The sequence below is a fragment of the Oncorhynchus gorbuscha genome, linkage group LG08 (assembly GCF_021184085.1).
Source record: "Oncorhynchus gorbuscha isolate QuinsamMale2020 ecotype Even-year linkage group LG08, OgorEven_v1.0, whole genome shotgun sequence".
Lineage (NCBI taxonomy): Eukaryota > Metazoa > Chordata > Actinopteri > Salmoniformes > Salmonidae > Oncorhynchus > Oncorhynchus gorbuscha.
Window position 1 is genome coordinate 57525957 of NC_060180.1, and position 23913 is coordinate 57549869.

The following is a 23913-nucleotide window of genomic DNA, read 5'->3' on the forward strand; positions in this document are numbered from 1 at the left end:
CACTCTGGTTTCCTGGATATGCAATTCTTCTGAGTGGGAGGGGGGAAAGTGCACATGCCAAATAATAAACACCCTATCACTACTTTTGATCTTATTATTTGATTATATTCTTGCGCTGCAAGGAACCACAAGACAACTTTCTGCTTCGTCTATGAAAAACAAATCCAATCCCTCTGTTTCCTCTGCAGACATAAAATGGACGCGGATCAAATTGAGAAGATCGCAAAAGATGCCAATGACACGTCCACCAAGGCTCTCAACCTGCTGACAAAGACTCTAGATGGCGAGGGCAAGACCAACCAAGACATTGATGAGCTCAACAGGAAGTATGTCACTGTCTGCAACAGCACTTTTCTGTGATTCCTCTCTCTCTCCTAAAAACTACAATTAAATCATACTAACGTTGATCCTGTCCGGAGAATGTCTTATAAGCTCGTACAGGTTCAAATCCCCTCAACAGTTTTATAATTGAACGATCATGTTCATCCACTCAGGTACAACGAGGCAAAGGACCTGGCCAAGAACCTGGAGAAACAGGCCAACAAGGTGCATGCTGAGGCAGAGGAGGCAGGCGACAAAGCCCTGAAGATCTACGCTAACCTGACAAGCCTGCCACCTTTCAACACCAAATCACTGGAGGTCAGTTACATGAAGTGACCGTAACCCTCTTTTAGGTGGAGACAGTGTTTCCATCCCAAATGGCACCCTATTCTCTATATAGTGCACTACTGGTCAAAAGTAGTGCACTAGAAATGGAATAAGGAGCCATTTGGGATGCGGCCACTCATCAGGAATCATTTCAATTATTTGATGTATTTAACAAACCTTTGAAATATGTTCCCAGTCTGAGTGAGTGACCGGTTACTCTTCAGAGTCATTGAAAGGGTTTGTGTATCACAAGACATACATGTAAAGGGCCGTCGGACATTACTGAAGTAGTTTTAAAGTCTGGAAGGATAACTTATCTTGACATCCGATTATAGGACGAAGCGAGCAAGATCAAGAAGGAAGCGTCTGACCTGGACAAGCTGATTGACAAGACCGAGAAAGAGTACAACGACTTGAGGGACGATCTGCGAGGGAAGGAGACTGAGGTCCGCAAGCTGCTGGAGAAGGGCAAGACGGAGCAGCAGGTAGGACAAGAGAACTTTACTTGGGGTTGCAAAATTTACGATAACTTTCCCAAAATATCCAGGTTTTCCAGAAATCCCGTTTGGAGAACTCCCAGATTTCCTGCTAATTCCCTCCTGATTCCAGGAATCTTCCAACCAGGAGTTCTGTAAAACCTGGGAATTTTGGGAAAGTCACCAGAATTTCACAACTCTACTTTTATTTTGTCTTTCTGGTGTCTATAAGCTTTGCTCTAAATAGATCTATGTCTCATGTAGAGCTTGTGATGGTTTCACCCCCTTTCAAATTGCTAGTGTTGTGTCCATTTTAAGATTTAGCTTTAACATGCCTCATTAAACAAGGCATGCAATTGAAAATGACCACATTTGCATATGTGACGAATTACCACGGCATTGATTGGCCCTCACTCGTTCAGCCACTGTATAGTGTATAGTGATAATGAGCAAGCCGTGAAGTCAGAATTATTCTTATTAATTGAGCTGTTTTGTCTGTTTTTGTTGTCCATGGGTTGTGTCCCAAGTGGCACCATATTTCCTATAAACTGCACTACATTTCCCAGAGCCCTATGGGGAATAGGGTGCCACTTGTTATACAATGGAACTAATGACTGTCTCTATCTGTCCCTGCAGACTGCCGATCAGTTGCTGGCTCGTGTCGATGCTGCCAAGGCGCTGGCTGAGGAGGCCGCCAAGAAGGGGAGGACCACCTACCAGGAGGCCCAAGACATTCTGGGAAATCTGAGAGGTACTTAGTAGCAGGGCTGGTGGAGAGGCCAGGGAAATGCCCCTTTCTGAGTGAAAACCATATCGAGACCACAATGCATTTAGCCTCAGATGGATGTTAAAGAGAGAATACCATTGTTGTATAAAATATGGTTATGGTATTGAGATATAGTGTGTTTACTCAACCTTTCTTCTCATTGTCTTTGGTGCGTCCAACACAGACTTTGACAAGCGGGTGAATGACAACAAGACGGCAGCTGAGGACGCCATGAAGAGAATCCCAGAGATCAACGCTACCATCATCGCGGCCAATGAGAAGACCAAGCAGGCTGAGGGGGCGCTAGGCAACGCAGCTGCAGATGCCAAGGAGGCCAAGAGCAAGGCAGAGGAGGCAGAAAAGATAGCCAGCGCTGTGCAGAAGGTACATATTATTACTGGTATATTGTTATATTATAGCTAGGTAATTCATGATCATTTATGCTACTGTCTTGAAATGACGTGGCCAAAATCAGTGGTGGCCTCTTGATATAAACGGTGTTTCTCAGTAGATTAAATGTTTTGAATATCTATTATTTTTGTGGTCATCAAATGTGATGTTTCACAGAATAATACACCCACTTTCAAACTGACAACATGCACTAAGCCCCCTATGTCCCCCCCTCATCTGATGTATCAAATAATAAACTATTCAACCTATAAGAAATTGTATACCTGCTTTCAAATTGTCAACATGCATTAATCCCCCTCTGTCTGTTCACCCCACAGGGTTCTGCTAAGACCAAGGCGGATGCAGAGAAGGCCTTTGAGGACACTATGATGCTGGATGGGGAGGTGAACGGCATGATGGACCAGCTGAGTGCAGCCGAGGCAGAGCTGGCCAAGAAGAAAGCTGAGGCCGACCAGGACATGATGATGGCTAGCATGGTGCGTGTCTGTCTGGTCTGCATCCCAAATGGCCCCCTATTCCCTGTGTAGTGCACTAGATTTGACCACAGCCAATAGGGATCTCATCAAAGGTAGTGTATCAAATAGGGAAATAGGGTGCCATTTGGGATGTAATGTTCTCTGTTGTTTAAATCCAATGATGTCATTAGATTCTCATAACCTTAGGAACCCAATACTGCGGAATTCCTAGATCTCTTTGGGTTGGAAACCAGAGAGCTCTGAGAATGTTTGAATAGAAGCTTGAGAGCTTGAGTTGCTCAATGTTTGTAGTTCTTGTCAAAGTTGTTTAGAGAAAAAATAAACAATGAGGCTAAACATTAAGAAAAGGAAGTGGATGAACACTGCTGAGGGTTAAGGAAGTCTCACAAGTGTTTTACAACTGTTTTTGTTCGTTGTGGTCTGAAATTCTGACTCTGACATATCTACTATGTTGTTTTGGCATTTCAGGCATCGGACAATGCGAAGGAAGCGGAGGACAACGCCCGCAAAGCCAAGAGTGCTGTCAGGACCGTTCTCAACACCATCAACGACCTGCTCAAGTCACTGGGTGAGTGAATGGTATTTGATTAAGCAAACTGGTTATTTTTGTGGAGGTAAGAATACAAGCAGGGATATAATTAAGTAATGTCATTTTATGTAATCATTGTTTCTGGCTTGTGCATTGTGTGTAACCAAACAATATTCCATCAGTCAGGGTTTTACTTGCATAAGTCAAAATGACTACTGACTGTCTTATATCATTGAGCTAAAGCTTATGGCTCTTCTGTCCCGGTTCAGGCAACATTGACAAGGTGGACCTGAGCAAGTTGGGCTTGATTGAGGGGTCACTGAAGCAGGCCAAGGACAAAATGGCGAACAGCGACCTGGACCGCAAGCTGGCGGAGCTGAATGATGTGGCCAAGAGCCAGGAGGAGATGATCACCGACTACGACAGGCAGATCAGGGAGATCCGGTCTGACATCGCCAACCTCAACGACATCAAGAACACTTTACCTGACGGCTGCTTCAACACCCCATCCCTAGAGCGACCTTAACCCCCTCTCTCTCCACCACCTGTACCATCCTTCCTCATATCCCGTCTGTACCGCTCCTTCCTCATATCCCGTCTGTTCCGCTCCTTCCTCATATCCCGTCTGTTCCGCTCCTTCCTCATATCCCGTCTGTTCCGCTCCTTCCTCATATCCCGTCTGTACCGCTCCTTCCTCATATCCCGTCTGTACCGCTCCTTCCTCATATCCCGTCTGTACCGCTCCTTCCTCATATCCCGTCTGTACCGCTCCTTCCTCATATCCCGTCTGTACCGCTCCTTCCTCATATCCCGTCTGTACCGCTCCTTCCTCATATCCCGTCTGTACCGCTCCTTCCTCATATCCCGTCTGTACCGCTCCTTCCTCATATCCCGTCTGTACCGCTCCTTCCTCATATCCCGTCTGTACCGCTCCTTCCTCATATCCCGTCTGTACCGCTCCTTCCTCATATCACGTCTGTACCGCTCCTTCCTCATATCCCGTCTGTACCGCTCCTTCCTCATATCCCGTCTGTACCGCTCCTTCCTCATATCCCGTCTGTACCGCTCCTTCCTCATATCCCGTCTGTACCGCTCCTTCCTCATATCCCGTCTGTACCGCTCCTTCCTCATATCCCGTCTGTACCGCTCCTTCCTCATATCCCGTCTGTACCGCTCCTTCCTCATATCCCCCCTTCCTCATATCCCGTCTGTACCGCTCCTTCCTCATATCCCGTCTGTACCGCTCCTTCCCTCGTGTAACACTCGGGCAGAATGCCACCTTTTTACCAAAACATTTTTTTCTTTCTTTTTTTTTCTTTGCTTTGTCTTTGTTTGTCTTTCTTTTTTTTTTTTTTTACAAGAGAAGCTAAGTTTCATGGTTTTAAAGAAAGAGAAGAAGCCGCTTTGACATGCAGAAACGTGAAATGAACTAAGGGCAGTCGACAAACATGCATCCATTCTCCTTCGGTGCAGCAGGTTAGGAGAGGTGTGGCATACCTCGCTCCCGAGTAATGAAAACCCACATGACTGCACCACCTCCAGACTTCCTACACTTCTACGTGGAGGACCGTTACACCGTCTTGTTTCATCACAACCTAAACCACCCCGAAAGAAAACAAGGAGAAATGTCCTCAGCCTTTTCCGATGGGTGCATGTCATATGATATAACATTTGTTTTATTTGATATGATATCTAACAAGTTATCCTTACCCATCATTCTAGACCGAAGGGCATGCTGGGAATGGTTTGTCTGTGAGATATTTTTTAGCTATAGGTATTTTTCAACTTCCAGTACATATTTGCCATCCTTGGTGTTATCAACCATTTGTTTAAAAAACAAGCAGTGAAGGAATTCTCACAAGTTTATACATTTTGTTTGCCTTCATTCGCTTCCAAAGCTACATATATTGCATGGAGAAAGTATTCCTGTTATTACACATTTTTACAGTATTCAACTCTACTGCACATTCTGCTCCATACCCACATTAAATAATACTACAGTTTACTATAGAATACTACAGTACTTCGTATAGAATTCTGTAGTAAAGTGTAGTGTACTAAACTGTACTATACTATACTACACATTGCACTACAGCATTTCCCAAACTCTGTCCTCTGTCATTTCCCAAACACAGCTGATTCAAATAATCAACTCATCAAGCTTGGATTATTTGAATCGGCTGTGTAGTGCTATGGCAAAAATACAAAAATGCACCCCTTGGAGTCTTCAGGACAGAGTTTAGGAAACGCTGCTGTAGTATATAACGATCATTGGCAGTACTTATTATAGAATCGTGTAGTATACTATAGTAAATACTACAGTATACTATGGACCACAAAAATACTACAGTAATATCTGCAGAAACACTTCAGTAATTACTGTAGTGTATATATATTACAGGATTTAATTTTTGTCTACCCTGCCCATTCCCATATCCCAATTTGTGGCACCAATAAGTTACAAGCCTACGTTTGGTATCGTATAGATTATATATTGTGTTCCCTGCAGGTTATAAAAAGGAGCAGAAGCTCTGAACTGTCTGTTCAGACCTCAGTCCTATCTACCTACAGGTATGGTAAATTTTCTTTTGTGTATTTTTCCAAGTAGGTTTCCTCAAGGATATCATGTCAAAGATAATAAAACAAAAACATTATAGTAAATACTACAGTTATTTCTGCTAAAAACACTACAGTAATTACTAATATATACTAGTTTTTTCTTACTAGACTGTTTACTATGAACAGTAAATACTACAGTATACTACAATCATGTCTGCAAAACTACAGTAAATACTACAGTATTCACTGTATTTTTACACTACATTCACTTTTCACTAGTCTTTTTTTCACTCTACTGAATACTACAGTAAAGTCTCCAAAAACACTACAGGGAATACTATAGTATTTAACGATAGTATACCTTAGTATTTTTTCATGTGGGCATGCACAACTGAAACGCTGTTAAATGAAACCAGCAAGTGGGTCTTTAAAATGACTCTATTTTTGACATTTGAGACTGTCCTCTACCGCCCAGTGAAACAACATGGTTAAATATAATTGTGTGTAAAAAAAAAAATATATATATATATATAATTAACACTACAAATCTTGTTTTTTTTGTCTGATGTTTTTTCCTCCCTAAGCTGCTGCTTAAAACAGGTGTATTGCAAATCACACATTAATATTTTTTAAGACAAAATTCTACACTATGCAACTTTGTACATTTTGCGTAGCAAGACTTTATCTGATACACTGGTGCTAATAATGATTTCAAATGTTATATTTTTGTGTGAATGTTTTTTATTATGATATAGAGTGAGGAAATATTATTTGTGTAAATATATGCTTAAATGATTCAGGGCTGGCTGATTGTTAAACCCAAGACCCAGCGGCCACCTCGTATTGGTTCTATCGCAAAAAAATCAACAAACCTCCACATAATATATAAATATATATGATAAGTTCTGTGGTATAATATGCTTGCTTGTGTACATGGCTCGGTGTTGTTGCCTCATAGCTCTGCCATTATTAATTTGTGTTTAATTATCTGTGGGTGGTCACCAATTAATTGATGAATGCTTTTAAAACGAGATCAAAACAATGCTTTTAAGACACCTTTATCCTTGACTGATAACTTCAGGACTGTGTGAGGGATGGCCCTAAAAGAAGCCATCGGTCTACATTAAGCATATCGTTTCATTTTACTGAATTTAAATCGACTCCCAAGAAAATAGTAGTTCACCATTTAGTGTTGTCTTCTTATCTGGTCAATATTCACATCACTTAGTTCCTAACGAGGGCGTCACGATTATCGCACACATTACGTTTCAGACCAACATTCTTTTCACACATAATTGTCTCCTCACACGTTCGCTACTCGGTGTCCTCGCATTTCAGTAGAACAGCAGGGATTTTGTTGATGGGTCCAGAACATCAGCCAGCCAGCCAGCCGCGATACAGTAAATGAATAGGTTATAACCTGGAGACCACTCATCCTTCCCATTCAACATCTCTCACCCTCAATACACCAATACTCACTCCTTTCCTTAGCCTGCCTTCTATCATGTTATTTGTTGGATAGTTGTTAGCTAACCTTTTACCCACAATTTTATAGATGTGGCAGCGGCTAAAACGATGTACACTGCATTGAACCATCTTCTGCCGTCTCTTAACCCTCCAGGCTACCACACTGCTGTGGAAGAATGTGCAGCACATACTGTTTGATGTATAAAACAGTATTTCTAATTTATAATGTACTCAAGTATTTGTATTATTTTGTTGCAGTAGATGATGATATGTATGTGTTGCACAATCTTGTTGTGGTCATTTGGCTATGGAGGGCATGTTCTGTTGTACAATATAATACAAAGGCACCAATTCACTGCAACGTTTAATTTGTGAGGACCTGAGAAAACCCTGTTTGTGACCCAATTGCCTGTAAATCCAATCGTAACATTTTAAATAATAAAACAAATATTACAGGAATTGCTTCCGTTGACGTGTGATTATGTTAAATGTCATGCTGCCTCAGGGTTCTTTCTGTACGTTGCATTTGCTGAAATATATACAACTTCTTATTAATCTCTTATTTTATCTCTGTTTAATCTTGAGGTTATTTAGTCTTTAGGACGTTCAGGAAAATATATTTCAGTATATGGTTGTTGTTTTTTTGCCTCGTGTAGGGATTGTGAAACACTGTTTGATAAATCATTATTTGATGATGATCTTGAAATTACTTTAAAATAAATGGATGTAATTTCAGAAACGGGTATGCATTAAAATATGTACTTTGAATGAAAGCCTATTGATGCCACGATGTTCCTTGTCTGTGCAGTGAAACATGCCAGTGTATTCGCAGAAATAAGATGCAACCCTTCCACTGCTGCATTCATGATCCCCAAAATCCCCTTCACTCTCCAAGCGAGTTTAGCAAACACGTTTTGACTGCACGTTGAATTTACACGATCAGAAATGTCTATTGAACTGCTAAAAGAAATGTATTGAAATTTGGGTCTTTTTGCGTCATGTTTTCCTTTTAGAATTATTTCTGTACATGCAGGAGGGGCCCTAACAAATCACCGCTCCTGTGTGTGTATGTGCCGAGGGTGTGGTGTTGACAGGGTCCTGTGCTAGCGGGAAGGGTGCGGCTTTTAGGGCTCGTGTGTGTGACTAGTGCACACCTCAGTCGGTCTGATCACCGTGTCAGAGCATGACACTGTAAGGGTGTGGCAGCCATTTTCAAACAGTACAAAACTCATAGCCCTTAGGCACCTTTTTTCCCTTATCAGGAATGTACTCATCGCTGAAGGATGTGTCTTTCTGTTTGTCTGGCTTCACGTCTGATTCCAAGGGTGTGGCTATAAAATGTTAAAAGGTACATTCCATGAATCTGTACATTTTTTAAATCATGGAAACTTTTACAAATGAGTCATAGGAAAAATATCAGATATATTGAACAGGTGACTAAAAAAGTTGCCTTGTGAACTGAACAAATATGATCATGTGTATGAGGTGTGAAATTCAGATTTTCAAGCTTTGTCTGTTCTTTCACCTGGAACTGACTTGTGTCCCTTTTTAGGGTGTTATTATGCTTCACATGGTGTTCCCCACCCAAAGTCTAACAATACCGTCCATATGTTCAAACACGAAGTGGGTGAATCATTCTTATTCTGGATTGGTAAATAACTGCCAACCCTTGAGGGGATGGAAACAAGCATTATTACTACGGTGAATGTTCTATACAAAGTGCTGTTGCTCAGGAACAAATTTACGTTTCCAAATAAACAGACTTAAGTGATGTTGGCAGATGATAGATATTGGATTGAACAATTTCCAGGCTGTGTGTTAAATAGGTCTTCTGACCTCAATGGGACTTCCTGGAATAAATTAAAGGTTTATATAAATAAGAGGGGGGGGGGTTGCTGCACATGGTTTAACTTGATTTAAGCAATCAAGTTGATCCTGATATTGAGAACCATTGCACACATTGAAGAAACTTACAGCTTCCACTGTTTGCTTGTGATAAGTGCCTCATCTTCGATATTCACAGTGTTCTAGGCTATTCCGTTGTAATCATCAGCAAAACAATAACAAACCTTTTAAAGGAAATGGCAACAACTATGTCAGGTCTTTTGGTTTGAGGTTTTGGTTTTCATATTTTTTCTATTGTGGGGTGTTCTCTTAATTTTGCACTGTAGACATTTTGAATATTAATTGTAATTATGCTTTTGATGAGAAGGTGAAAATACACAAGCATAATCCAGTTGTATTCACTATTCTAGTAACACCATTAGGATACATATTTCTGAACTTTTTATATTTATAGTCTTCACTTATTCATGTAACGTATGGGAATTAGATCTTCTAGATTCACATTTTGAAATGTTCCTTCGAGTATGTCTCGTTAATTGTGAAGCGGATGTAAACATTTCTGTAAAAACCCTGACTGAGCTTTTTCATGCTGCATCAAACAACACTTCTCTTTATTCATGTCTTGACAATGTCCATAGTAGTGATACAGAGCCCGACATTTCCTGTGAGAGTGGGCACAGCCAGTGTATGGCCTCTGAATCACACGTGAGTAACCTTCCAGCTGTGAGACTGTCCTCCACATGCCACAGCCTGCCACGGGGAGGTGTTAAAAGAAGCTCACCTGGGGATGTTGAGCAGAAACATCAGGTGTAGCCGGCCTGTTCAGACTGTTAGTTTGATTGTACTTATATGAGAATTTTGATCTACTTAATTCCCGTTTGATTTTCTGTGACAATGATGAGCAGTTGGATATTTCTGTGTGGAATTTCTCTTTGTACCTGGTCGTCTATCCAAGGAACCTACAGATATGGAGGATGTGAGTGTCTAACTTTTTACCTAATGAACAATATCAAAATCCCAAATTGTAGTTATGTATGCATTTATAATCAGCCTTCAGCATTTTAGAATTGGTTGTTGCTTTTGAATTGGGGACATGAATTTAGAATTATTTGACCTCTTTCACACTCTGAGGATAGGAGGTAGCCGACAGAACACAATTTTAGCTAATTGGGCTACCTGCAGCAGTTGTGTTCCTGTAAATCTGTGTTTGTGTATTCTGTCTTTGTAGCTAAAGTAGATATAAAAATGACACTTTTGATCTAAGGATATTTACCACAGGTATGCTTTTAGGGGAAAGGGGGTTTATGATTTTAAGAAACATGATTGTACTACCATACTAACCATACTATTATATTGCTATACTATAGTCTATGAAGGTCTCCGCAGATCTTGATATATAACTGGATGTTTACTTGTAGTACTCTTAGCAAAGATAAATCCTCAACACTTTCCTTACTGTGTGGTGCGGTGGTAAATATATCCAAAGTGACTTAGCCATGTGCCATACAAAAACTTAGCCATACAATTTACACATGGGTGGTCCCGGAAATCGAACCCACTATCCTGGTTGTTGCAAGCATTATGCTCTACCAATGGCGCTACAGAGGACCACCTGTGATAAGTTGCTGAGTTTAGATTCTTTAAAAAAAAAACTTTTGGACAACCATACTGACCTGGAAGGCTTGGAGTCACTGCATTATTGATGGGTCTTTCCCAAATGGCAGCCTATTCCTTAGATAGTGCACTACTGAGTCCCACACAGTAGTGCACTATATAGAAACAGGGAGCCATTTGGGATACAGACAATAACTCATGTCTCCTCTTAGGGCATGACGACTTGATGTTCTGAGCTCTGTACCTTTCTATATTACCCCATCGACAAAAACAGCTACAAGCTGCAGCCTGTCATTATCACAGGAACTCCTCAGAGTTATCATTTAGTGTGTGAAAGGAGAATTTGATATCTTCAGGCTAATTTATGCTTGGTAAAATGGTCATCAAATAATTGTTGACCGACAGTATGTGTTGACTATGTTTGTACAAAACATTACCAAAGAAAACAGACATATATTTGCTTGATTGCAAACAATGTGTTGCCCACAGTGGGTGTGCTTGATATCAGAGTGAGTATCTTTCGTCTCTCATCGCTTGGGAACGAGGTATTATGAGATCTGAGTCTGCTGACAGTGGTTTAAACTTCACACCAGGATGTGCAATTCCCAACCCCTCCTTACATTGTATAAAGATAATAGCCTATATAATTATACATTTTTTTCTGTGTTGACTGTCAAAGGACTATACTTAACTCTTCATGGTCAAGAAGATTTGTGAGGGGAAGACCGTTTATCCCATAGCCTGAACAAATACACCCAAATTAATGTTTTATGATTTTAGAAGGTTAGATTTAATCTAAAACACAGTTTTCAATTCACAAATGTCCCAACAATGTATATTTCACCCCTGTAGCAGACATCTGTAAATGCAATGGAAAGTCACGTTATTGCTTGCCTGACTCTGGGGGCCTCCATTGTGTGGACTGCCAAGACAACACTGAGGGAAGGCATTGTGAGAGGTGCAAGGAGGGATTCCACCACCAGAGGGCAGGAGACAGTTGTGTGCCGTGTAACTGCAGCTCTATAGGTGAGTGAACAGAACAGGATGGAGCAAGAAATGATAACCATACCTGGGCCCGTAATTCAGAAGCATCTCCAAATATGAGTTCTGATCTAGGGACAGTTTAGCCTTTTAGATCATAATGAGTAAAATGACACGGGTAGAGGGACCTGATACTAGATCAGTAGTCCTTCTCTGAGACTCGATGAATACAACTCCTGGTGTATTTGATAGTGGTCTCCCAGATGTCCAGGTGGTGAGGTGATGTATGGTGTTTCTTCCAGGTTCTGTAGGCCCACACTGTGACAGTAGAGGACGCTGCAGCTGTAGAGCGGGAACACAGGGGGAGAAATGTGACCAGTGTCAGAATGGAACACCTATCAGCTCAAATGGCTGTGCTGCTAATGGGTAAAACTTTTTATCCACTGTGCATTCCCTTAACTAAACCTTAATGTTGAGCTTTGGATTAGAAAGATGACTGACTATTAAATGTGTTCATGTATTTCTTGTGCAGTGGCCAGCTCACTGACAACTCAGTGACAGCTCAATCTCTACCTTGCTTTTGCTATGGACACTCGACTGAGTGCTCCACAGCCAAGGGATACTCCGTTCACACAGTCACCTCAACCTTCGACGATGGTAGGTTTACACCCATTCAGCTGATCAGAACATAAACAGCAGTAATATATACACCAGTTCATTTGGTTTAGTATCAGTAGTTTAAATGTCTGCCAATCTTCTGTTTTTTAGGGCCAGAGGGGTGGCGAGCTGCCACTGTTCACGGTGTGACCCCATCTCAAGTCCACTTCCGCTGGTCCCCCACTCATCATGACATTGAGGTCATCTCCAAAGACATCCTGCCTGTTTACCTCCATGCCCCTGGTGAGAGCTGGTCTCTCTGCTCCCTGATCTTAATATTAATCCCTCACTGCCTTCCTTAGGAGAAACTGCACTACTTTTGACCATAGGGCTATGGTCAAAAGTAGTGCACTATATTGAAAATAGGGTGCCATTTGGACGCATCCTATGCTTCCCCCAAAAAAAGGTTGCAGGTATGTCAGTATGCAATATTATAGTGAGTACTGGATGTGTTACACCACACGCCTCACCATACAGTCACCATTCATCTATTAATAATCTGGTTTTATGTCTTATTTTGTGATGACTAGACTCTTACCTGGGCAACCAGGAGCTGAGCTACGGTCAGAACCTGTCCTTCTCCCTGAGGCTGGACCGAGGGATTCGCCATCCGTCCATGGCTGATGTGGTGCTGGAGGGATCTGGGCTGAGCGTGGCAGCTTCACTGGGAGACCTGAGGACCATCGTTCCCAGTGGACAGAAGATTACTTACACTTTCAGGTTGGAATCAGCCAGAGCACTGTGCTAGACAGATAAACTTGATTTTAGTTTTAGGCAAAATGCAACGTTATAAACCTTTTTTTATACTATTGTTCCCTGAAGGAAGGAAACAAGATAAAACACACAGCTATGGGGTCTCGCGAGAGAGATAGCGTAATAATAATAATAATATATGCCATTTAGCAGACGCTTTTATCCAAAGCGACTTAGTCATGCGTATTCCCGTAGCTGTGTAATCCCGTAGCTGAGTAATCCCGTAGCTGAGTAATCCCGTAGCTGAGTAATCCCGTAGCTGTGTGTTCCCGTTGCTGTGTATCCTCGTAGCTATGGGTTGTACCAAGTGTACTGACAGTCTCAGGGCAGGTACAAACATAATTTGATCTGCGGGAGATAAGTATGCAGGTGTGGTGGATAGTGAGATGGATGCCAAAGGCATAAATTTGAGACGATTTCACATGGTGGATGTGAAGGGGTCACTGTTTATCTCACACAACTGAATGTAAACGCTTCATAACAGTTAGTAAGGCAGAGGGTCATCTGCTTGTCTGATTCAAATTCATTCAAATTAAGTGGAAAATGGCTAGTTGCCAAGCAGCTTATCTCTAAATGGTCAGATCCAATCCTGTCTAATACAACAAACTGTACCATACCATTACTGGGGTCAATTCGAGTTGAAGGCAGTCATTTCCGAAAGTGATTTCAATTGAACAAAAACAAAAAATGTAAAAATGTTTTAAATAAATAGATTATACTCCTCATTTGAGAAGTGATCGACCATACACCACATTATTGTGACCAATATAGTAGCCTAATGCACACTGTTTTTTGTTTTGTTTCCATATTTATTCTCATGTTCATTATATCTACATAATAATTGCAAGGAATAATTACACCGTAGCAAGGACAAGGCGGGGTAAAGTGTGACTGTGAAATACATAAGTATAATACTCATGTTTCCTCAGGCTTTAAACATGCTGTGTCTTACATTCTCAGACTGGATGAGCAACAGGGCAGTGAATGGAGGCCCCACCTTTCATCTTTCCAGTTTCAAACACTCCTCCACAATCTCACTGACATTAAAATCCGTGGGACATTTGGAGAAAATGGTAAGTACTTATTTTTCTATCCCTCAAACTATAAGATTGGTTACTGTGTACATCAACAGATCCTTGGTGTTACTTATTCTCCTGCATATGTTGTAAATAAGTACTTTGGAACCGGTTTAAATCAAGTTTATTTTTGTTTTTTTTAATGTGATCTTTATAAATAAGTAGTACGTACACCTTGTCATCACATTGCCTTGTCTTCATCTTTTGTCAGTCACTCAATAAAAAGCAATGCATTTACTCCTCTAGGGCGTGGTTACCTTGACGACGTGCGCATGGAGTCTGCCCGTCGAGGTGCCGGGTCCCCAGCTGCATGGGTACAGAAATGTAGCTGCCCAGTGGGATATGAGGGCCAGTTCTGTGAGAAGTGTGCTGCAGGGTATAAAAGAAGTTTGCCAAGCAAAGGTCCATACAGCTCCTGTGAGCCCTGCAGCTGTAGAGGAGGAAGCTGTGACTCTGAAACAGGTCGGTGACTTTTGAACTTTGTCCAAGTGTTACTGTATGTTTGTCTTAATAGATTTAGTTATTTTGTTGTTAATGGTGAGATTTGGGACAGACCTCCTTTTGCAATATGCACTTCCCTGGATAAATTATAGATATAGACATGTTCAAATCAATTATTGAAATATAATGTTCATTTGTTGTGAAAATTCATTTGAACATGCCCAAAAATGATATGTGATTTTGTGTTGTTGTTCCACAGGAGACTGTTACTCTGCAGATGAGACCCCTGGTCGCCAGATCTGCCCGCTAGGGTACTATAATGATCCTGCCCAGCCACAGTCTTGTCAGAAGTGTCCCTGTCCCAATGGAGGTGCCTGCTCTGTGAGCCCAGGTTCCCTGGAGGTCAAGTGTGACCTCTGTCCACCTGGCACCACTGGTGAGTCACAGTCACAAATGGCATCCTATTCCCTATATTGTCCACTTGGGTCCTGGTCAAAAGTAGTGCACTATATAGGGAATAGGGTACTATTTGGGACACAACCACTGTCACAGACCATGTCTGTTAGATGGGATAGATTAGGGCATTGATCTTCTAATGTCAGCTATTTGCATATTTTATATATATACTGCATATACAGTACCAGTCAAAAGTTTGGAAACACCTACTCATTCCAAAATAGGCAAATCTGGGTCTTCCTTTCCTGTGGTGGTCCTCATGAGAGCCAGTTTCATCATAGTGCTTGATGGTTTTTGCAACTGCACTTTTTGCAATGTTCCTCAGACTGACCTTCATGTCTTAAAGTAATGATGAACTGTCGTTTCTCTTTGCTTATTTGAGTTGTTCTTGCCATGATATGGACTTGGTCTTTTACCAAATAGGGCTATCTTCTTTATACCACCCCTACCTTGTCACAACACAACTGATTGGCTCAAATGCATTAAGAAGGAAATTAATTCTACAAATGAACTTTTAACAAGCCACACCTGTTAATTGAAATGCATTCCAGGTGACTACCTCATGAAGCTGGTTGAGAGAATTCAAATGGCTACTTTGAAGAAACAAATATAGAAACAAATATAGAATATATTTTTGATTTGTTTAACACTTTTTTGGGGTACTACATGATTCCATACGTGTTATTTCATAGTTTTGATGTTGTCACTATTATTCTACAATGTAGAAAATATTAAAAATAAAGAAAAGCCCTTGAATGAGTTGGTGTGTCCAAACTTTTGACTGGCACTCTGTGTGTGTGTGTATATATTTGTTTTTTCATATTGTACCTACCTCTTCCTCCCTCCTCACTCTCAACAGGCTCACATTGCCACACCTGCCAGGATGGTTTGTATGGCGATCCCTTGGGTGAATATGGCATCCAGAGGCCTTGTCGGCGCTGCCAGTGCAACGGACACATGGACCCGAACACTGTCCGTAGTTGTGACCCACAAACAGGGCAGTGCCTGAAATGCCTAAAGCATACCACTGGCTTCTTCTGTGAGAGCTGTCTGGAGGGCTATCACCACAGCATGCCATCAGAGGCATGCAAACGTAAGGACAGCACCTTGTTCGCTCCCCATATCCAGCTCTTTCACACTTAGACACGTAGCTCCTCCTTTAGATTCCAACAGTTAAATATTGTCTACAATTTTATATACATTTTAACAATTGTTTTCATTTTGCGTTCTAGCTTGTGGCTGCAATTCTCAAGGCTCTCTGTACAACAAATGCAGTGACCAGGGCCAGTGTTCTTGCAGAGAAGGCTTTGAGGGTCTGAAGTGCCAGCGTTCCGCGTGTCCCTCCTGCTTCAACCTTGTCAAGACTGAGGTAAAACCCACTGGGATTGTTTGATCAATGCCTCGTCTTTCCATTGAGGTCAAACATGTCACAGTGCTCTCTCCAATGATTAAATGGCAGCATTTGGTGTTCATCCCTAATGGCACCCTATTCCCTATATACAGGCTTTGGGAATAGGATGCCGTTTGAGACGGAGACACAATAACTGGACCAGAAATTAGGCTACAGCAGGCATATTTGTCCTGGCTCACCCTGTCGCTGATTCAACATCCTTATACTGTAGCTTAGTGGGTTAACGAAGGAATAGTTGGAATTTTGTTACGAAATGAAGAGGTTTACAGAGTGATCTTGCATCACTATTTCTTACAAGATTCCTCTCAGTACATGTAGCCTATTACCACCTGGGAGGGGAAAGTACTTACCAGATAAATTAAAGAGTTGTGTTGGTGTGCAAATGCCACGTAATCTGGAGCTGCTGGTTTTGCGTCCCAAATGGCACCCTATTCCATATATAGTGCACTACGTTTGACCAGAACCCTACTAAATAGGGAATAAGGTGACATTTGGGGTGCCCCCTATCCTCAGGATGTAGTGTGGGAGGAGGAATTACAAGGAGCACTATGTGAAGCATTGAAACACAATAGTTAACCTTTGAAGTTATGTCATTATCATAACGAAAACCTTGCAGGGTTTGAATTTACTGCCCCATCTCACAAATCAAAATCAAATCAAATGTATTTATATTGCCCTTCGTACATCAGTTGATATCTCAAAGTGCTGTACAGAAACCCAGCCTAAAACCCCAAACAGCAAGCTATGCAGGTGTAGAAGCACGGTGGCTAGGAAAAACTCCCTAGAAAGGCCAAAACCTAGGAAGAAACCTAGAGAGGAACCAGGCTATGTGGGGTGGCCAGTCCTCTTCTGGCTGTGCTGGGTGGAGATTATAACAGAACATGGCCAAGATGTTCAAATGTTCATAAATGACCAGCATGGTCAAATAATAATAATCACAGGCAGAACAGTTGAAACTGGAGCAGCAACACAGCCAGGTGGACTGGGGACAGCAAGGAGTCATCATGCCAGGTAGTCCTGAGGCATGGTCCGAGGACTCAGGTCCTCCTAGAGAGAGAGAGAGAGAGACATATAAACTACTGCAGCATAAATACTGGAGGCTGAGACAGGAGTGGTCAGGAGACACTGTGGCCCCATCCGATGATACCCCCGGACAGGGCCAAACAGGAAGGATATAACCCCACCCACTTTGCCAAAGCACAGCCCCCACACCACTAGAGGGATATCTCACACTTGCTTCTAATTACACATTCTGAATGTACTATATTGTCCTACAGTATTAGTAATGCAGAAGTGTGTGTGTGTATATATATTATTATTATTTTTTTAAATTAATGTCACTAACCCAGACCCAAATCTTTTGTGAATGTTGGCCCCCAGTCAGCTAACTTTTTGAGGAAGCTCTAAAAACACAGCACTTCAATACAGCAATGACCGGAAGTGACTTTTCATAGCAGGTTAGGAAATCACTTTTGCTAACCCTAGCCCTTTTTCTAACTTTAACCTAATTCTCCTAACCTGCTAAGTTAATTCTCCTAACCTGCTGCGTAAGTTATCCTAACGGGAAAAATCACTTCCGGTCGCAGCTGTATCAAAGTGGCGTGTTATTAGGGAATGTCATATTTTTGTCTATCACCAGAGATTAACCTTTCATAAGCTCTTTTTAAAGCTTTCCTATCCCGTTGGTTCATGTGTTGCAGATGGAGGGGTATAGTCGTAAACTACGGGAGATAGAAACCCTGTTTACGGGCATGGAGAGTGGCAGTCTGCCAGTTAACGACGCCCAGATGGAGAAAGCCATCAGAACAGCAGAGGACATAGTCACAGACCTGCAGAGAAATGCACAGACACTCTCTGGTAAGTCATTCATAACTGGTTATACAACATAGATAGTGTCAGAGGATCACTCATTTTGCTAATGAATCAACATGTATTAAAACAATTCAGGATGGTTATCAGGCATCTGAAACATGGTGAAGCAATGTCCATGCACTGTATCTCTGTCATACCCCAATGTATCACACTCAGTTTGTGACGCAATTGGTTTAGAAAGTGCGAGAGCAGATCTCATGTTGGTGGTTTGTTTTGTTCTATTGAATAGAATCCGAGGAAGACTTACAGGCCCGGCTCTCAGACGTCAGTGCAACCCAGCTGAGTGAAGGCAGAGACATCCAGGCGATCTCCAACACAGTTGACAACATCAAGCTGCAGGACCAGAAGTACCAACGACAGGTATCTGATGTCCAGACACTCATCGGTGATGTGCGGCGCAAACTTGAAGAGGCAAGATTCAACATCAAACAAGCTGTGAGTAGTACAATAGTATTCTACTCCGTAGTATTCTACTTTTGTCACTGATGTCATTGTCATCAAATAAGGAGAGAGTAAAGGACAGATGAATATATCCAAGTGTATGCTTGTTAATAATCCATTTCATTAGTGTTTACCCTCCACCCCCATGTTAGGAATTCCCCTTAGGTGATGCAGGGGTGGGCACGGACACCCTCTCTTCTCTGGTTCAGAGAGCAACAGACCTGGCTGAAAAGTTAGTACTGCACCCCTCCATGTCACATTTATACAGACTGGAATATCCAATGTTAGAAAATGACTTGTGGTGCTCTGAATAACTATGTTGTGACTGTTTATTAGACAGCAGAGCAAATCGGAGACGATGGACAAGACAGCTAACGGTGCCCTTGCAAAGTCCGAGAAGTCCCTGGCACTCATGAGATCGGTCATGACAGGGGAAAACAAGATCAAGGAGCTTATCAGTGATCTTAAAACCAAGTAAGAAACTCATGTCTTCATACAATACGATACCCATGAATTCCTGTGAAAATACAGTAGACGATATATCCTCTACTAACAGCCATGTAATGATCTGCATAATAACATAGTTGATGAACCGTTGTTGTTAGATTGATGAGATTAACCCTTTAATTTTTCACTGGTCAGGTATGATGAGAACTCAGCCCAGGTGAAGGCCATGGAGAGCCTGGCTACTCGCCTGAGCAGCTCTGCCCGAGATGAGAGCAGGATGGCAACTGGCACTCTGGAGCAGATAGCCTCCCTGGAGCCGGGAATCCCTCGTCCTCTCAAGGTACTGAGCAGAGCAGGCCTCTCATCAGGCTCATTTCTCTCTGGTCTCTATTTGGTGACCACTTTCAGGTCAAGTCTTCTGAGATACCTTAATCATAATAAACATACATTGATAGTTAGTGTCTGGGTCCTGGAAATGAAGGAGATAAAGACATTCAATTTCAACACCTTTCACTATGAACGCCTTTCACTATGAACAACTATTGGCAGCTGAACCTGTCTCAAGGGCATGTCTGTCAAGCTAGATCTCTAAATTGTTTCCTTGCTAAGCTACGTTTAAACACAACAAAGCAATTAATGATCAAGAACATGAGTCAGCAAAAAATGCATGGGGGGACGACCAAATTAAAACCTGGCTGGTGAGGAATCTAGGGCAGTTCTCCACAGATTTGTGAGCATATGTAATTACACTTGCACAACACACTGAGACTGACTGAGCTTATTTTTCTGGCAGAAGGACATTGACAGTGTGTTGGCTAAATTGGATGGCCTGAGAGAACGGGTGGAGAAGAACCTAACAGCGTACCAGGCACTGCAAGAGGACACCCAGGAGGACAAAGCCGCAGTAGAAGATCTTCTGGCCCAGGGGAAGGCAGCTCAACAGGTACACTAGAGGGCTTTCACTACTAACTTGTCATCATTTAGACATCTTTCTGTGTAGGATTGGTAGTATATTAAATAGTATTACTTATATTCCAACCTCAAAGGTTTCTGAGAACTGTTTTCATGTAACCTCTGAAATTCACTGTTAGATTATCCAACTGAACTATTTCAAAAGTGTCACTAATGACTTCACTAAACCTTATGAATGGTAATAACTGACACAATGTTGATTGTTTTGCAGAAATATGACCAGCTTCTTGGCAGGGCAAATCATGCGAAGGCTGACACAGAACTGGCCCTGAAGGATATCACAGATAATATTGATGGGGTGGATAATGCACTGGAGATGCTGAGAGGTATGAAAAGCCTTTCATATTTCTACAGGTCTCATTCCCACTACAGCATAGTATAAATATGAATAAACTATCAGCATTATATCTGACAAGGCTGGCCCATACATTAGAAAAGCACAGTCACACAGCAACTGTAATTATGTCTCAGAGCTTTTACTCTTGAGTGTACAAAACATGGACACCTGCTCTTTCCATGATATAGACTGATCAGGTGAATCCAGTTGAAAGCTATGATCCATTATGGATGGCACTTGTTAAATCCACTTCAACCAGTGTAGATGAAGGGGAGGAGACAGGTTAAAAAGTTATTTTTATGCCTTGAGACGATTGAGACATGGAGTGTGCATGTGTGTCATTCAGAGGGTGAATGGGCAAGACAAAAGATTGAAGTGCCTTTGAACGGGTTAAGGTAGTAGGTGCCAGGTCAAGTGCACTAGTTTGTCAAAAACTACAACGCTGCTGGGGTTTTTTTCACGCTCAACACTTTCCCAAGTGTATTAAGAATGGTCCACCACCCAAACGACATCCAGCCAATTTGACACAACTGTGGGAAGCATTGGAGTCAACATGGGCCAGCATCCCTGTGCAGCGCTTTTGACACCTTGTAGAGTCCATGCCCCGACAAATTGAGGCTGTTCTGAGGGCAAAAGGGGGTGCACCTCAATATTAGTAAGGTTCCCTTTATTTTTTGTGCACTCACTGTATTTCTCAGTTTAATTAATAATGATCTACTACAGCACTACCGGCAGTTACAGTAGGTGAAAATGAATCATTAAAATCGTGTTTTACTTTTCACCAAATACAATGATTCTCTCATCTAGAAAGCATATAACATATTTATGACATACTTTCTGCGACATAGCAGGGTAGATATATTTAAATAATCATTGTAAATAATGATACACTATTCATAGGTTGCACCTCCGTCACATCATTTCATTGCTATGAATGTTCTCCGAGCTGCGCTCTACCGGCGATGCAATAGTGGCGCCCTAAAGTCGTGATATGCCCAGTCATTCTGGATGGAAGCTAACGACTGTTTAGTCAAAATTACTATTACAATTGCCTGGAAATACGATGACATTGTTTAAGTAGTCAAATGTTTACTAGGAAACAACATTACCAGCAATATCATGTTGTCAAATTTACTTTAGACAGATGGCAATGTTGTTATTATTATTATTATTATTATTAACTAGCAAAGTTTGTAAAAAAAAATAGCTAGCAATACTAATGTTAGCTAAAATCCTCCCCTCAATCTTAGCTAACCAGCTGCATCTATACTGCGACTAAAGTCAATCTGGTGACATCAAAAGGTTGTCATTCTAATTATTTGCCTCCTTTTGAATGGCATTATATTTCCAAGGCACTGTAATGCACTTTTGCTGAAGTCTCCATCAGCACTCATTGACAATGCATTGAGTAGAATTCTCTGTAAGGCATCAGTCCAAAACGAATGTTCAAAACAATATTGTGACGAAACATGCAACCCTTGAATAGACACACATGCCAGAAATCACTGATGCTTATGTCTGAGTCTCTTGTATTCTGCAGGGTTTGATGGCCAGATCAACAAGAACAAGGCATTGGCCGACGAGGCCATAAAGAAACTCCCTGGCATCAACGCCACCATTCATCAAGCTGTTGGCAACAACTCAGATACCCTATTCATCATAGGCAGTGTGACTGGAGACTACAATGATGCACTGGGCACTGTCAGCAGCCTGGAAGCTGTGGTCTCTCGACTGGAGGTACCTTAACAGACCCCTTCCTTTCAATAGAAATATCCAACTGGGGTTCATATGCTAATCCACAGCTTGTGCCTTTAGCTAGAAGCTCTAGAAGGAGAATGTAAGTTGGGCAAAACAATGAGGTTAATGTCTCGAGTCACTTAGGCTTACGAGTCGATTTGATTCCAGACATGGCCTATTCACAACCAAGATACTAACATTTTAAGCTACCAGGCGTGATTCCAAATGTATTTTGCCAAGCATGCATGGAAACTTCGAGATGAGCTCATTTGACTTTGTTGATCTCCACAGGGAATGTCCGGCTCTTTACCAGTTCCTCCTGCTGGTCTGTTGAAGGACGCCACCAAGCTGAAAGAGGACGTGCAGGGTCTGCAGAAGCAGGCAGTGGCCACTGTGGCCAAAGTGGCCGCAGAGAAGGCTAACGCTGAGATACAGAAAGACAGAGCAGCAGAGGTCCGTTTCAGTGCGATGCTCTCAGACATAACATGTTAAACCTAAACAAACCTGGGTCAATGTAAAGATGGTTCTTGAAATAAATATATTTTTCCCAATTAAAGGTCTGTAATGCTTTGTAATGTTCTTTCCTCCTCAGGCTTCAATTGGAGCAACTGGTGCTTACAACAATGCCAAGCACACCAGAGACGCTGTGGGAGAAACACTCCTGGTCATCAATAACCTTCTGAGCATGATCGGTATGTTCCACTTACAACTACAAACGGCTAACTCGCACCAAACAAAATCACTTGTTTGTTGTCTTATTGCCGCACCATCCCATCTTCATATGACCACTGTTTTATGACATTATTATGATGTTTGTTGGTGCTGACAATTGGTACTCTCCTAAAAGGTAAACCTGGCAGTGTGGACGGGGAGAGGCTAGGGGAGTTGGAGCAGTCCATCACCAGCGCTCGTGGCCAGGTCAACCTACAGCTCCAGCCTCGACTGCAGGACCTAGAAGGGAAAGAGGCCAGCCAGAGGACCAGGTTGACTGGCCTCAACCTAGATATCGATATGATCCTGGACGACATCAGGAACTTAGAGGACATACACGCAAACATCCCTAAGGGCTGCTTCAACTCCCCACCTATTGAGAGACCTTAATCCCCACCTATTGAGAGATCTAAGTTTACGTCCCAAATGGTACCCTATTCCCTATATAATGCACAACTTTTGACCAAGGCCCATAAGACTAGTCAAAAATAGGGCACAATATAGGGAATAGGGTTCCATTTGGGACTCAAATATATAGGGATTAAGGTGCCATTTGGGACACAGATTTAGTGTCTGAATGTAACATGGTATTATGTAAGAGAAAAGGAGTGTTTAATTAAATGTATGCATAACTGCCTGCAACAACAACAAAATCTGTGAAATGTTCAAACACGAGGAGCAATATTTTGTCAATGGTAATGCGATATTTTCAGTGATCTACTAAGTGTTAAAAACAATGTATTTTCTGTTGTATTCTGTCAAATAAACTTCAATATTTATTCCTTAACACAAACCAGGTGCTACTAAATGCAACACACAATTAATGTGGA

At 41.8% G+C, this 23913-nt stretch overlaps 2 protein-coding genes across 2 annotated transcripts in view; both read left to right on the plus strand.

The window, feature by feature from the left end:
- Positions 1 to 7791, plus strand: part of LOC124041883 (laminin subunit gamma-1-like) — a 70502-nt gene extending 62711 nt beyond the window's left edge. Inside the window, exons 21-28 of the mRNA XM_046359992.1 lie at positions 189 to 326; positions 495 to 639; positions 984 to 1133; positions 1761 to 1875; positions 2075 to 2274; positions 2619 to 2777; positions 3246 to 3345; positions 3576 to 7791. Coding sequence (XP_046215948.1) covers positions 189 to 326; positions 495 to 639; positions 984 to 1133; positions 1761 to 1875; positions 2075 to 2274; positions 2619 to 2777; positions 3246 to 3345; positions 3576 to 3832 — 1264 coding nt within the window. The 3' untranslated portion in view covers positions 3833 to 7791. The remainder of the gene's footprint in view (positions 1 to 188; positions 327 to 494; positions 640 to 983; positions 1134 to 1760; positions 1876 to 2074; positions 2275 to 2618; positions 2778 to 3245; positions 3346 to 3575) is intronic.
- Positions 7792 to 9946: 2155 nt separating this feature from the next.
- LOC124041884 (laminin subunit gamma-2-like) lies at positions 9947 to 23876 on the plus strand. Its single transcript, XM_046359993.1, has 22 exons — positions 9947 to 10153; positions 11644 to 11817; positions 12075 to 12198; positions 12305 to 12429; positions 12541 to 12672; positions 12960 to 13149; positions 14143 to 14255; positions 14505 to 14720; positions 14959 to 15135; positions 16015 to 16248; positions 16388 to 16524; positions 18267 to 18423; positions 18668 to 18873; positions 19032 to 19111; positions 19216 to 19353; positions 19522 to 19666; positions 20120 to 20269; positions 20510 to 20624; positions 22176 to 22372; positions 22664 to 22825; positions 22965 to 23064; positions 23220 to 23876. Exons 1-22 carry the CDS (start codon positions 10072 to 10074, stop codon positions 23471 to 23473), a joined length of 3408 nt encoding a protein of 1135 aa, XP_046215949.1. The 5' UTR covers positions 9947 to 10071; the 3' UTR covers positions 23474 to 23876.
- The last annotated feature ends 37 nt before the right edge of the window (positions 23877 to 23913 follow it).

Excerpts from the sequence above, each read along its gene's own strand:
- LOC124041884 (XM_046359993.1), top strand. The coding sequence starts at position 10,072 with ATGATGAGCAGTTGGATATTTCTGTGTGGAATTTCTCTTTGTACCTGG. Across the intron at positions 16,249-16,387 it reads GCCATCAGAGGCATGCAAAC|CTTGTGGCTGCAATTCTCAA; the intron begins GTAAGGACAGCA and ends TTTGCGTTCTAG. Across the intron at positions 18,424-18,667 it reads AAATGCACAGACACTCTCTG|AATCCGAGGAAGACTTACAG; the intron begins GTAAGTCATTCA and ends TCTATTGAATAG.